This window comes from Carcharodon carcharias, chromosome 6 (genome assembly GCF_017639515.1).
Source record: "Carcharodon carcharias isolate sCarCar2 chromosome 6, sCarCar2.pri, whole genome shotgun sequence".
Classification (NCBI taxonomy): Eukaryota; Metazoa; Chordata; class Chondrichthyes; order Lamniformes; family Lamnidae; genus Carcharodon; species Carcharodon carcharias.
In genome coordinates, this window is record NC_054472.1 from 50838762 (window position 1) to 50854690 (window position 15929).

General features: G+C 44.1%; 1 protein-coding gene across 15 annotated transcripts in view; it reads left to right on the forward strand.

Moving 5' to 3' along the window:
* The window catches only part of clasp2 (cytoplasmic linker associated protein 2), a 557389-nt gene that overhangs the window by 512285 nt on the left and 29175 nt on the right, over nucleotides 1-15929 (forward strand). For all 15 annotated transcript variants that reach the window (XM_041189359.1, XM_041189360.1, XM_041189361.1 and 12 more), the window contains one exon: nucleotides 8162-8352. In XM_041189359.1, the coding sequence (XP_041045293.1) occupies nucleotides 8162-8352 (191 nt within the window). The remainder of the gene's footprint in view (nucleotides 1-8161; nucleotides 8353-15929) is intronic.

The following is a 15929-nucleotide window of genomic DNA, read 5'->3' on the forward strand; positions in this document are numbered from 1 at the left end:
TGGACTATTGACCACTCCTTTTATTTCAGATTTCTACATGTACTCCTCATGACCCTGCTCAAATTTCCTAGTTAGAAGTAGAAATAAAAAAAATTTACTTGTTCAAGTATGCTGTCCACAGCACCCATTGACAGCTCCCCCTGCAACAACTCCAACCGCCTCATCTCCCTCTCCCAACAAATGCCTTGCCGAAACAAAAACAGAATTACCTGGAAAGACTCAGCAGGTCTGGCAGCATCGGCGGAGAAGAAAAGAGTTGAGGTTTCGAGTCCTCATGACCCTTCGACAGAACTTGAGTTCGAGTCCAAGAAAGAGTTGAAATATAAGCTGGTTTAAGGTGTGTGTGTGGGGGGCGGAGAGAGAGAGAGAGAGAGAGAAGTGGAGGGTGTTGGTGTGGTTGTAGGGACAAACGAGCAGTGATAGAGGCAGATCATCAAAAGATGTCACCAACAATAGAACAAAAGAACACATTGGTGTTAAAGTTGGTGATATTATCTAAACGAATGTGCTAATTAAGAATGGATGGTAGGGCACTCAAGGTATAGCTCTAGTGGGGGCGGGGAGAGCATAAAAGATTTAAAAATATTTTAAAATAATGGAAATAGGTGGGAAAAGAAAAATCTATAGAATTTATTAGAAAAAAACAAAAGGAAGGGGAAAACAGAAAGGGGGTGGGGATGGGGGAGGGAGCTCAAGACCTAAAGTTGTTGAATTCAATAATCAGTCCGGAAGGTTGTAAAGTGCCTAGTCGGAAGATGAGGTGTTGTTCCTCCAGTTTGCGTTGGGCTTCACTGGAACAATGCAGCAAGCCAAGGACAGACATGTGGGCAAGAGAGCAGGGTGGAGTGTTAAAATGGCAAGCAACAGGGAGGTTTGGGTCATTCTTGCGGACAGACCGCAGGTGTCTGCCCAGGTTACGTTTGGTCTCTCCAATGTAGAGGAAACCACATTGGGAGCAACGAATGCAGTAGACTAAGTTGGGGGAAATGCAAGTGAAATGCTGCTTCACTTGAAAGGAGCGTTTGGGCCCTTGGACGGTGAAGAGAGAGGAAGTGAAGGGGCAGGCGTTGCATCTTTTGCGTGGGTATGGGGTGGTGCCATAGGAGGGGGTTGAGGAGTAGGGAGTGATGGAGGAGTGGACCAGGGTGTCCCGGAGGGAGTGATCCCTACGGAATGCCGATAGGGGGGGTGAAGGGAAGATGTGTTTGGTGGTGGCATCATGCTGGAGTTGGCGGAAATGGCGGAGGATGATCCTTTGAATGCGGATAAGTGAGGACAAGGGGGACCCTATCATGTTTCTGGGAGGGAGGAGAAGGCGTGAGGGCGGATGCGCGGGAGATGTGCCGGACACGGTTGAGGGCCCTGTCAATGACCGTGGGTGGAAAACCTTGGTTAAGGAAGAAGGAGGACATGTCAGAGGAACTGTTTTTGAAGGTAGCATCATCGGAACAGAGGCGAAGGAACTGAGAGAATGGGATGGAGTCCTTACAGGAAGCGGGGTGTGAGGAGCTGTAGTCGAGGTAGCTGTGGGAGTCGGTAGGTTTGTAATGGATATTGGTGGACAGTCTATCACCAGAGATTGAGACAGAAAGGTCAAGGAAGGGAAGGGAAGTGTCAGAGATGGACCACGTGAAAATGATGGAGGGGTGGAGATTGGAAGCAAAATTAATAAATTTTTCCAAGTCCCGACGAGAGCATGAAGCAGCACCGAAGTAATCATCGATGTACCGGAGAAAGAGTTGTGGAAGGGGGCCGGAGTAGGACTGGAACAAGGAATGTTCCACATACCCCATAAAGAGTTCATTGCTGAGTTCATTCCCTTGCAGTTAATGTATTCTCTTGCATGTACTCTTTTTCGACTTCGACTTTCCACTTCAACTCCTCTAGCACAATGAGTCTTTCACCACCACTCAAATCTGCACCAAGTCCCTCCCCCCACCCCCCACCCCAAACATATGTTTAGTGGCTTGTAGGGGTAGACAAAGGAATGTGTTCTCTTACTTAACCGCGACTAAGCCTCTGTCCATTTCTGCAAATTGACCCTTTTTAAAATGCTATACCAGCATACTATTATCTCTAAATTTCACAATAACTCCACATTTTACATTTGCCAAGTGTTTGCCCATACCCAGCTGTGGCATATTATTGAACACTAAATCTAATTGGACCGGACTTTCCGATGCTAACAGCAGCGAATGTACAGGGTTTCAGGGATCCAGTGGGGGTCAGGGGGATCATTGGTACAGTTACTCAGGAATTAGAAGTGGTTTTAATCCTTCTAACCTTTCCTGGGTAATTATTTGGCTAAGAGAGTTGGAACCATCTGAAGACTCCACTTTAATCTGGAGCATCGGATGGTTCCCAATGCAGGAGAATTGCCCATTTAAACTTTCCAGGCAATTGTCATGCAGTCCTTGCATGTAGACCTGTCAGGGGTCCCCTGGTGCATCATCTGGTACCTCCGGAGTACATTCTCCCTGAGGTTGAATGTTCTGGGCCATTGATTTGTATTTGAATCGTTGAGTGTTTAAAATGACCAACAAAAAGGTCTTTCAAACCTTTACCTTCAAAAGTGTTTTCTTTTGATTTTCTTTTTCCCCAAAGTGATGTTTCTGAAAGATGTATTGCATTTCCCTTGTGAAAGATGACACAGATTTTGGACTTGCTGATCAATGCCTTGTCATTGGAATATGCTACTGACAATGACTATTAACATCTATGAATGTGGAAGAGCTGTTAGAACAAATTGAGAGAAAATTGATAAATTGATTATCTTGATGTTCTGTACTTGGAAGATTGCTTGTAGTGTGTGATACCTTTGTGCCAAGGTGACTGACAGATTTTTCTACTGCTTCAGTAGATTGACATCTGCCTGGGACACATTGAGAATAAATATTTGGAATAGTAAATTAACATTTAATTGGTTTGCCTTCATGAATGCAAAGCAGGGCACTTGGTATGTTGTACATTTACAGAAATCTAGTTCTAACCAGGTTCATCCCAAGGTCAAAGAATTAAAAGTATGTCAGCATGTAAAAGTGCTATACCTGCATTTGATATCTGTTATGTTGACGTGTTAGCACCACAAACATTGAATCAGGTAATACTTGGTTGACAAAACATTTTATCTAGCGGATGCACTTTTTAAAAAGTGACAACAGCATGAATTAATACAACTTTCAGTGTACTTGGCGTTCAGTGGAGCTCCTAAAAAGGATTGTTGTATGATTGTACATTTCTGGAAAATGTTAGGGGCAAATATTTGAACTTTCTCCATTCTGGAAAGCTGTGATCATGCCTCAGTGATTTTCTTTCTGGAGTCCTTTGTGCCTAGAATGCAAAGGTTACATAAAGTTAACATGTTTTTAATTTATTTTGACATTTTTTAATGTTATTGTTTTCTTATTACCATCAACTGCATTTTCGCCTTTAGACACCTCTATAAGTCATCACCTGCAAAATAACTATATGGTTGGAGCAAAGGAATTCCCAAAAATTTGAAATAATATTATTTTCATTGAACTGTTTGTTTTTCCTATATAATTAGAAGCTTAATCTATTTAAAAGATTTTCATAGTCAAGATTGATTGCAGGAAAGAGTAGTTTGCATGGCTAATGTGTGCTTTTCACATTATTTTGCCATTTATAAAACATTGATTAAACGAATTGCCCTTTCTCATTGTGTTGGTGTTCAGCTGGTGTTGTGGAGCACTAATGATCAGTGCCACAAAATGAAAGGATGCAGATTCAGCTATTCCACTTATGTCCAAACCTGAGTTGCACTGAACTGATGAGCTGATGTGACCCTGGTTTCAATCTCAACTTTCACATCAGAAGTGGCTACTCCAAGTTGAATTATAATTGCAATTTTTTTCCAACATAATAAACACTGGTTCAGGATGGTATTTCCTAACATATTTAAAAAGCTCAGCTAATTTGCTGTTGTTTGTGATCTTCTAGTTCAAAAAGAGGAGAACATGTTGCTTTCTTTCACTCAGACATCAATAATGGGCTGGAAAATGGCTTTTTCATTTAGTCCAGTGCCAACATACCATTTGTGTATGGTATTTTCAAGAATCGGTTGGAGCTCTCTCAAAAACTAATAACTATACAGCGCCTTTAACATAGTAAAAGGCTCAAGATACTTCAAAGGGCCTTTATAAAGCAAAATTTGACAAGGAACCACATAATTATTTATAATTATGAAGATAGAGTAATGGGAAGGACCTATTTCCCTTCACAGAGAGGTCACTAACCAGAGATCATAGTTTTAAAATAATTGGTAGCAGGATTAGAGAGGAGTTGAGAGAATTTTACACCCAGAGGGTGGTGAGGGGTCTGGAACTCGCTGACTGAAAATGGGGTAAAGGCAGAAACCCTCATCACATTTAAAAAATACATGAATTTGCACTTGAAGTGGCCAAGAGCTGTAAAGTCTGATTAGGCCAGATAGCTCTTTTCAGCTGGCACAACAGACTCAGTGGGGCGAAATGGCCTGCTTCTGTGCCATAAACTTTCTGTGTTTCTGTCAGGAGATATTAGTGCAGATAACCAAAAGTTGGTCAAAAAGGTAGGCATCTTAAAGGAGAAAAGAGGCAGAGAGGTTTAGGGTGGGAATTCCAGAGCATAGGCTTTTGGGAGCTCAAGGCATGGCCACCAGTGGTGGGGCGTTTAAAAAGAGGGTGCTCAGGAAGCCAGAATTAGAGGAGCACTGATATCTCTGAAAATTGTGGGGTTGGAAAAGATTACAGAGAAAGGAAGGTGCAAGGCCATGGGGGGGGTTTGAAAACAAGGATGCAAATTTTAAAGTCAAGGTGTTGATGAACTGCGAGTAGGGACACAGGCAAAGAAGTTTTAGATGACCTCAAGTTTACGGAGGGTAGAACATGAGATGCCACCAGGAATGTGTTGGAATAGCCCAGTCTAGAGGTAACAAAGGCACACACGAGGGTTTCAGCAGTAAATGAACTGAGGACAGACCTCAGGAGCCCTGTTGAGATAAAATGAAGCTCTAAAATCAGATACAGATTTCAGTATACAGATTTGATAGTTTAAAAAAAACTCACATTAGGAAAGCCAATTCAAAGCTCTTTTTAAAATCTCAAGTGCTTAATCTCTTATAACAAAGTTATATTCATGCCCCACATCAGAGACAGCTAATCCTTTAATGAGTCCTTCAGCTTGCCGGTCAAACTGTGAACTCAGGACCCCTCCCAAGCACCCCCCCCCCCCCACCCCACACACACACCCCTCCCCACTTTACTGAGGCAATTGTAATTTTTGGAAATCAGCAGGGTTTTTTTTAACTCTGACTGATACCTGCAGCCTGCTTTTTTTATTTTGACAGGGCTGAGGATTTAAATAGCTTGAGAACATGACAGTTAAAAATAACTTACCTGCCCTTCAAAAGTGTTTATGTTTACTCCATTAATTCCCACACCGTAGGTTAAGGTGCTGAAAAATAGCCAAACTGGGGTCCATTTGAACATATCACTGAGTTCAAGTAGCCCTGCTGAGCTTGGGTTCCCACCTTTGTGAATCCTGCCCTGCACCCTTTCCCCTACTAGCCAAATTGGATTTGTTGGAATTAGGGGCAGGATTTCAGCATCTGTGTCTCGACTGCCATTTTTGGAGGCTGGCGGAATCTTCCTGATTCCACAAAAATTCAGGCCTCGGAGTTGGGATAATGGGCAGGTCCTCCAATTGGCAACATATGACAAGTCATGCCCTGCAAGGGTCTGGGCTGAGACCTCAACTATTCACCGTATTTATTAATGATGTGATAGAAAGTCACATAACTAAATTTGCCATTAACACAAAGAGCATTGTAAGTTTAGAAGGAAGCACACTGCCTACAGTGCCACCTGCCACATCCAGTCGTGAATGGTGGTGGACAATTAAAAACTCACTGGAGGAGGAGGTGGCTCCACAAATATCCCCACCCTCAAAGTTAGGGGAGCTTAGCACATCAGTGCAAAAGATAAGGCTGAAGCATTTGCCACAATCTTCAGCTAGAAGTACCGAGTGGATGTTCCATCTCTGCCTCCTCTGGAGGTCCACAGCATCACAGATGCCAATCTTCAGCCAATTCAGTTCACTCCGCGTAATATCAAGAAATGGCTGGAGGCACTGGATACTGCAAAGGCTTTGGGCCCTGACACTATTCCGGCAATAGCACTGAAGACTTATGCTCCAGAACTTGCCACACCCCAAGTCCGACAGTTCCAATATAGCTACAACACTAGCATCTACCCAGCTATGCAGAAAATTGCCCAGATATGTCCTGTACACAAAAAGCAGGACAAATCCAACTCAATTAATTACCTCCCCATCAGTCTACTTCAATCATCAGTAAAGTGATGGAAGGGATCATCAGCAGTGCTGGCAGGTGGCACTTGCTTAGCAAAAACCTCCTCACTGACGCCCAGTTTGAGTTCTGCCAGGGCCACTCAGCTCCTGACCTCATTACAGCCTTGGTTGAAACATGGAAAAAGTGCTGAACTCCTGAGGTGAGATGAGAATGACTGCCCATGACATCAAATCAGCATTTGACCGAGTGTGGCACCAAGGAGACCTAGAAAATCTGAAGTTAGTGAGAATCAGGGAAAACTCTCCGTGGGTTGGAGTCATACCTAGCACAAAGGAAGATGGTTGTGGTTGTTGGAGGTCAATCATCTCGCCCCTTGATGCGTAATGGCATTACCATCACTAAATCCCCCACTACCAACATCCTGGGGGTTAACGTTGACCTGAACTGAACTGAATTGCCATATAAATACTCTGGCTACAAGAGTAGGTCAGAGGCTAGAAATCCTGTGGCGAGTAACTCACCTGACAACCAAAGCCTGTCCACCATCTACAAGGCACAAGTCAGGAGTGTGATAGAATACTCTCCACTTGCCTGCATGAGTGCAGCTCCAACAACATTCAAGAAGCTTGAGACCATCCAGGACAAAGCAGCCTGCTTTATTGGCACCCCCCATGCACAAACATTCACTCCCTCCACCACCGACGCACAGTGGTAGCAGAGTGTACTATCTACAAGATGCACTGCAGGAACTCAGCAAGGCTCCTTAGACAGCACCTTCCAAACCCATGACCACTACCATCCAGAAGGACAAGGGCAATAGATACATGGGAACACCTGCAAGTTCCCCTCCAAGCCATTCACCATCCCAACTTGGAAATATATCACCATTCCTTCTTTATCACTGCATCAAGATCCTGGAACTCCCTCCCTAACAGCACTGTGGGTGTACCTACACCACAAGGACTCCAGTGGTTCAAGAAGGCAGTTCGCCACCACCTTCTGAAGGACAGTTAGGGATGGGCAATAAATGCTGGCCTAGCCACCAATGCCTATATTCCATGAATCAGTTTTAAAAAACCATCACAGTCTTTTCTGCCCTGGCGCAAATAAATTCAGCTTCTGTAGTTTCTAGTTTAGAGATCTGATGCCATGTATCAGATAAGTTGCCCTCATTTGACCTTTTTCTATTACCATGAAGTCCTTCCTGTAACATGCTAACCAGAACCGTGCACAGTTCTCCAGATGGGGATGAACCAATGCCATGTGTATAAATAACATCCAGTGATTTGTGTTCCTTTTCGGGAATTGACCAGCCTGAGAACCACTTGCTTTATTTACTGCTGCCACCCACTGTCCTCAAAATTCCAAATCCCTTTCCTATGCTGCATTCTGCGGATAAGCATTGTTTAGGTTATGTGTCTCCCACCCTCGTCTCATCAATTTACATTTGTCAGCAATATATTTCAATCCACCTGATGAGCCTGTTCCTGTCTGTTGATGAATTTCCTTAACATGTTGGTGGCACTATGATGTTTGGAATTCGGAAATCTGATGGTGAAACATTTTTCACAACTGACATTTGAACTGGCTGAAATTGGGCAGCTGTAATGTTGTTGGGGTGATTTTTACATTCGATTGCACTAGAATGTAAAGTTTTGAAGTAAGAATTTTTGTTCTCATTTGTTTTTTTATAAATTCAGAAACTTAAGAGTATTCTTTGGGAAGTGTTTGGCCATTTTTAAAATTTTGTGTTTTAACAAATTGTTTGAAGCTTCTCTGTTCTCAAAATAGCAATTTTGTTGAAGAATTATATATTTTAGGCATTAATAGTTTTTTAACTTTTATAAACAGATCCTTTGGACCAGTCTGATTTGGTTGCAGAGCTGCTAAAGGAACTTTCCAATCACAATGAAAGAATAGAAGAACGTAAAGCAGCAATGTATGAACTCCTTAAATCAATTCAAGAAGAGTCTTTGGGGGTATGGGATGAACACTTCAAAACTGTTTTGCTGCTGCTCCTCGAGACACTTGGAGACAGAGAGGTTAGTTAAGTTTATTATTCAAATTAACCACTTCAGTGTGTTTCTCTGTGTGCTGAGTCTATATTTATTTATGTACTCTGTGTATAGTTCTCCCATTTGCTCAGATTATACTGCTGGCCTAGAGGATAAACAGGAAGTCCCGTTATCCTGTCATTTTGGACTTGGTCACTGAGGTGTGCAGAGTAGCCTTGTTTATGCTGTTCATCTATTTTCTCTCTCTGAGGAAAGCACCTAGCTTCTAGTTAAGATCAGAAGTTCACCTTATAGGGAACCATGTGCCTAAATCCAAAACCTTCTTGTGGAATGGTGCAGCTTTACTCCCAGTTTGCTGCAGCAACCTGCTCGAAAATACATTTGTTTATTTCCCCGTTTAATTACTCTCTCTTTTTGTACACAGATTTTTCATTTAAATGGCTTTTACCATTTAGCTTAATTATGTTAAGAATGTGTTTGCCTTCCCTCTCCTATTATCATATGTATGCCAAGATTGGGCATCACAATCTATGGAATGATACCTTCTGCAAATTATGTTCTCACCAAATTATGGTGCTCATGCTTCCTCCCTTAGCTTTATAGCAAACAGACCTCAATAGGTGATTGTTTGAACAACAGTTAAAAAGGGGAAAAGAACAAAAAGTGAATACAGAGTGAGAAAAGCCATAAAAATCAATCTTGGGAAGCGGGAGGGAGCGAGGAGTCAAGCCACTATTCTCGGATATGTTTATTTCCTATGGAAGTAATGTCTCCTAACCCAATACCCCCTCCCACACTTCTCTGATTCTGGCCTTCTGTGCATCCCTACCACAGTACATGCCCCCTCATACCACCCCACTCCACTGCCACCTTAATTGGCAGAGCTTTCAGCTGCCTCAGCCCTACTCACTGGAATTCTTTCTCTAAACCGATGAAACTGAAATTTATCCTTTGAAAAATTTCTCAGGTCACATATTATTGACCAAGCTTTCAGTCAATAAATAGGATCCACTACACAAGCAGTCAGAGTTTGAGGAACGTGAACTTGCTGTGCTGGGACTTTGATGGGTTTAAATAGAGAATGGAGGGAAATGCATTTAACTTTTAAGTTTTCCCCTCTCAGATTTAATGTGGCATGTTATATGTCACTACTAAACTTTGTCTCCTGTCTTCAGATCCAAGCCAAAATTTTCAAATTCAAACGCAGAACAATTCCATCCTGAATGACCAGATTGCTCCCCACACAGTCTGCCCTCCATCCCCAATTACTTTCTGGCAGAGACATAGCTAGGAATCTGTTTCACTCCTTCAAATTCAATGCTACCAAGGCAAAGTAGAACTTTGCCAGCACATTGTGCATGACATAATGAAAGTAATTGAATTACCACAGGAATACTTTGAGAGGGACCAGAGATTAATGATAGATGGATTCCTTTCAATCATAAGAAAAAAAAAAGGAAAAATGGCCATTCATAAAAAAGCTGGTCCTTTCAACATTTAACCCTTGTTAAGGAGCCAAATGCATCTTGAGCTCCCCTTGGGTTTTTTGATTTCACTACCTTATGAGATTATCACTCTTCAGCATAAAGAATATTTTTAAAGTTTGCTTTTAAATGTAATTTTTGCATATTAAAATTCTGTCATCACATTTCCATTTGGGCAGTCAACCAGCTAGTACTGGGTTAATTTAAGTGACATATTATTAGCCATACAAGTGCTTAAGTAATTTCACCATATAAGATGCCAATGTCTTCATTTATGTGCTATGTGAGTCAGTAGAAGTCATTGGAAGAAAAGAAAGAACTTGCATTTATCCAGCACCTTTTATATCCTCAGGATATAAAATTGCTTGATATTCAGTGAAAATAGTTTTATAAATAGAGGCTTGGAATACGAAAGCAAGGATTTATGCTAAATCTTTACAAATCGCAAAGTTAATCCTCAGCTGGAGTATTGTGTTCAGTTCTGCGCACTACATTTTATGAAGGGTATCAAGGCCTTGGGGAAGAGTGTGGAGGAAATTTACTAAAATGTACCAGATTAAGGGACTTCATTTTTGTGGACAGACTGGAGAAGCTAGAACTATTGGGCAGAATTTAATGCACCCCAGGAGCAGGCTGGGAGGCAAAGGGCTATTTAATTGGGCGTCTAGTCGCTGGATGGAGAACCTGTTCCCTTTCCAACTGTTCCCCTGTTAAGTCTGGAGCAGGAAGGGTCGAGATCGGCCTTCCTGCCCCTAGGCCAATTGAGGCCCTTAAGTGGCCAATTAATAGAAACAAAGGACTTAGGAGCAGAAGTGGCCATTCGGCCCTTCAAGCCTGCTCGCTATTTGATAAGATCGTGGCTGATCTGACTGCGATATCAACTGCACTTTCCTGTCTGCCCCCCATAACCCGTGCCTCCTTTGCCTATCAGAAATCTATTTAACTCAGCTTTGAATAAATTCAATGACCCAGCTTCTGCTGCTTTCTGGGGAAGAGAATTCCACAAACTGATGGCCATCAGAGAGAGAATTTCTCCTCTGCCTTCAAAGGAAAACCTCTTATTTTTGAACTCCGCCCCTAGTTTGAGTCTTTCCCACAAGAGGAAACAGCTTCCCAATATCCAAAACAAAAACAGAATTACCTGGAAAAACTCAGCAGGTCTGGCAGCATTGGCGGAGAAGAAAAGAGTTGACGTTTCGAGTCCTCATGACCTTCAACAGAACTTATTTTTCTTTACAATGAGAGGGGTGAAATATAAGCTGGTTTAAGGTTTGGGGGGGGTGGAGAGAAGTGGAGGGGGGTTATTGTAGGGACAAGCAAGCAGTGATAGGAGCAGATCATCAAAAGATGTCAAAGACAAAGGAACAAAAGAACTCAGAGGTGTTGAAGTTGATGATATTATCTGAACGACTGTGCTAATTAAGAATGGATGGTAGGGCACTCAAGGTATAGCTCTAATGGGGGTGGGGGGGCATAAAAGATTTTAAAATAATGGATTTAGGTGGGAAAAGAAAAATCTATATAAATTATTGAAAAAAAACAAAAGGAAGGGAGAAGAAACAGAAAGGGGGTGGGGATGGAGGAGGGAGGTCAAGACCTAAAGTTGTTGAATTCAATATTCAGTCCGGAAGGCTGTAAAGTGCCTAGTCGGAAGATGAGGTGTTGTTCCTCCAGTTTGCGTTGGGCTTCACTGGAACAATGCAGCAAGCCAAGGACAGACCTATGGGCAAGAGAGCAGGGTGGAGTGTTAAAATGGCAAGCGACAGGGAGGTTTGGGTCATTCTTGCGGACAGACCGCAGGTGTTCTGCAAATCGATCGCCCAGTTTACGTTTGGTCTCTCCAATGTAGAGGAGACCACACTGGGAGCAACGAATACAGTAAACTAAGTTGAGGGAAATGCAAGTGAAATGCTGCTTCACTTGAAAGGAGTGTTTGGGCTTTGGACGGTGAGAAGAGAGCAAGTGAAGGGGCAGGTGTTACATCTTTTGCGTGGGCATGGGGAGGTGCCATAGGTGGAGATTGAGGAGTAGGGGGTGATGGAGGAGTGGACCAGGGTGTCCCGGAGGGAACGATCCCTACGGAATGCCGATGGCGGGGTGAAGGGAAGATGTGTTTGGTGGTGGCATCATGCTGGAGTTGGCGGAAATGGCGAAGGATGATCCTTTGAATGCGGAGGCTGGTGGGGTGATAAGTGAGGACAAGTGTTTCTGGGAAGGAGGAGAAGGCATGAAGACGGATACGCGGGAGATGGGCCGGACATGGTTGAGGGCCCTGTCAACGACCGTGGGTGGAAAACCTCGGTTAAGGAAGAAGGAGGACATGTCAGAGGAACTGTTTTTGAAGGTAGCATCATCGGAACAGATGCGACGGAGGCGAAGGAACTGAGAGAATGGGATGGAGTCCTTACAGGAAGCGGGGTGTGAGGAGCTGTAGTCGAGGTAGCTATGGGAGTCGGTAGGTTTGTAATAGATATTGGTGGACAGTCTATCACCAGAGATTGAGACAGAGAGGTCAAGGAAGGGAAGGGAAGTGTCAGAGATGGACCACGTCAAAATGATGGAGGGGTGGAGACTGGAAGCAAAATTAATAATTTTTTCCAAGTCCCGACGAGAGCATGAAGCAGCACCAAAGTAATCATTGATGTACTGGAGAAAGAGTTGTGGAGGGGGCTGGAGTAGTACTGGAACAAGGAATGTTCCACATACTCCATAAAGAGACAGGCAGAGCTGGGCCCCATGCGGGTACTCATAGCCACACCTTTTATTTGTTGGAAGTGAGAGGAGTTGAAAGAGAAATTGTTCAGTGTGAGAACAAGTTCAGCCAGACGGAGGAGAATAGTGGTGGATGGGGATTGTTCGGGCCACTGTTCGAGGAAGAAGCTAAGGGTCCTCAGACCATCCTGGTGGGGGATGGAGGTGTAGAGGGATTGGACGTCCATGGTGAAGAGGAAGCGGTTGGGGCCAGGGAACTGGAAATTGTTGATGTGACGTAAGGTGTCAGAGGAATCACGGATGTAGGTGGGAAGGGACTGGACAAGGGGAGAGAGAAGGGAGTCAAGATAACGAGAAATGAGTTCTGTGGGGCAGGAGCAAGCTGACACGATCGGTCTACCAGGACAGTTCTGTTTGTGGATTTTGGGTAGGAGATAGAAGCGGGCCGTCCGAGCTTGGGCGACTATCAGGTTGGAAGCTGTGGGAGGAAGATCCCCAGAGGAGATGAGGTCAGTGACAGTCCTGGAAACAATGGCTTGATGTTCAGTGGTGGGGTCATGGTCCAGAGAGAGGTAGGAGGAAGTGTCTGCGAGTTGACATACAGCCTCCGCGAGATAGAGGTCAGTGCGCCAGACAACAACAGCACCACCCTTGTCAGCAGGTTTGATGACAATGTCAGGGTTGGACCTGAGAGGACAGAGTGCAGTAAGTTCAGAGAGAGAGAGATTAGAATGGGTGAGAGGAGCAGAGAAATTGAGACGACTAATGTCGCGCCGACAGTTCTCAATGAAAAGATCAAGAGAAAGTAAGAATCCAGAGGGAGGGGTCCAGGTGGAGGGAGAATATTGGAGGTGGGTAAAAGGATATGTTGACTTGGGAGAGGACTCCTGCCCAAAGAAGTGAGCCTGGAGATGAAGATGGCGGAAGAAGAGTTCAGCATTGTGCCGAGCCCGAAATTCATCGAGTTGAGGGCGTAAGGGTATGAAACTAAGTCCTTTGCTAAGCACTGAACGTTCAGCATCGGAGAGGGGAAGGTCAGGGGGTATAGTGAATACACGGCTGGGGCTGAGATTGGAAGATGGGGTGGGGACGGAGGGACAGGCAGGAATGGAGGGTCCTAGATGGGTGTTGGTGTCGATGTGTTGTTGGAGCTTGCATTCCTTAGCACTTGAGAGAAAGAGAAAAATTTTCTTGTTGAGGCGTCAGATGAGCCGAAGAATAAAATGAAACTGGGGGCACGCGCAGCTTTGGAAAAGGGTACGGCGGTGCTGCTGGAGGGAGAGGTTGAGTGTGTTCATATGATGGTGCATGCACTGAGTGTGGATCTCAGAATGTGACGGGAACAGCAGTCCGAGAAATGTTTTATGTCCCGGAGATACCTGTAATCGTGGGTGGGTTCAAAACATGAGGGGTGGAATTTCAGTTGAAATCCACGTGGGGTAAGTCGGAGATGGAGACAGTCACTGAGAAAGGAGATATGGCTGTGAAAGCGGGTTTTAGTAAACACCTGTCAAACACCAGGAGAGAAATGGAAAGCAGTGAAGGTGAACAAGGCAAAAGAGAGATACGGAAATCTTGTCGCAGAGACGAACAGAACTTCTTCAAGGTAGGCATTTCTTGAAGAGCAGTGGCAGTCAATTAAACACAGAGATAAAAACAAAAAACTGCAGATACTGGAAATCCAAAACAAAAACAGAATTACCTGGAAAAACTCAGCAGGTCTGGCAGCATCGGCGGAGAAGAAAAGAGTTGACATTTCGAGTCCTCATGACCCTTCAACAGAACTGATTTTTCTTTACAATGAGAGGGGTGAAATATAAGCTGCTTTAATGTTGGCGGGGAGAGAGAGAGAGAGAGAGAGAAGTGGAGGGGGGGTTGTTGTTGTAGGGACAAGCAAGCAGTGATAGGAGCAGATCATCAAAGGATGTCACAGACAAAAGAACACAGATGTTGAAGTTGGTGATATTATCTAAACGAATGTGCTAATTAAGAATGGATGGTAGGGCACTCAAGGTATAGCTCTAGTGGGGGTGGGGGGGCATAAAAGATTTTAAAATAATGGAAATAGGTGGGAAAAGAAAAATCTATATAAATTATTGGAAAAAAAAACAATATCCACCCTATCAAGTACCCTCACAATCTAATGTGTTTTCTGAACTCCAGCGGATAAATGCTTCACCTCTTCAACCTTTATTGATAAGATAAGCTCTTCATTCCAGGAATGAATCAAGTGAACCTTCTCTGAACTGCTTCTAATCCAACTTTATCCTTTTTCAAATAAAGAGACCAAAACTGTTCTCAGTACTCCAGGCGTGGTCTCACCAAAGTCCTGGACAGCTGCAGTAAAACTTCTCTACTTTGATATTCCATTCCCCTTGCAATAAATGCCAGTGTTCCATTTGCCTTCCTATTCAGTTGTTATACCTGCATACTAATCTTTTGAAATTCATGTGCCAGGACACCCAGATCTTTCTGTACCACCGAGTTCTGCAATCTCTCACCATTTAAATAGTATACTGCTTTTCCAGTCTTACTGCCAAAGCGGACAAGTTCATATTTCCCCACTTTGTAGCCCATCTGCCAATTTTTTGCCCATCCGCTTAACCTGTCTATATCCCCCTGTATCCTCTTTGCCTCACCTTGACAACTTACTTTCCTACCTATCTTGGTGTCATCAGTAAATTTAGCTACCATACATTCGATCCCTTCATCCAAGTCACTGATACAGATTGAGGCCCCAGCATTGATCCCTGTGACACTACTAATTAAGGGACACTTAAGGTCCTCAGCCTGCTGCCATATTATTCCAGGAGAGTGGGGACCACGCCATTTGGTCAGGCCACCATATACCCTAATAGGCCTGCTTGTGGCCCAGAAGGTGGGAATGTCCTTCCTGTGTGAGCACCCTCTGCCCAGTGGAGGGAGCCACTGGCAACATGGGCCACCCCCATGGGAAGATACTGCCCCACCCCCCCCCTCCACCCAAAATGACAAGCCTCCCCTCCCTCACTGGAGCCTAGCTGATTGGGCCCAGTGGCCCACTCGCTACCTGTGTTACAGTGCCTCCAACAATGCTGCTCTTCCTGGGCCCCCTGCAATACTAGCAGTGGCCATCGTTTCCGATGGCGCTGCTAGTACTGAAAAGCTGCCATCCTCTGATTAACCAGCAGCTCTGAGGTGAAATATTCATCATTAGGCCCTGGGAACTCCAGTGAAAACCAGGAAGCCGCCTGATTAGCTTTATGTCGCATCAGGGTACTTGGGAATGGCTGTGGTGGGGTTGCCACTGGCTCTCCAGTGGTGGATGGGCTCATTGCCATGGCCATTAAATCTAGCTCATTCTCTTTAGAGCAGAGATGGTTGGATGGAACTTAAATGGAAGTTTTCAAAATTAAGAGGGGCTTTAAT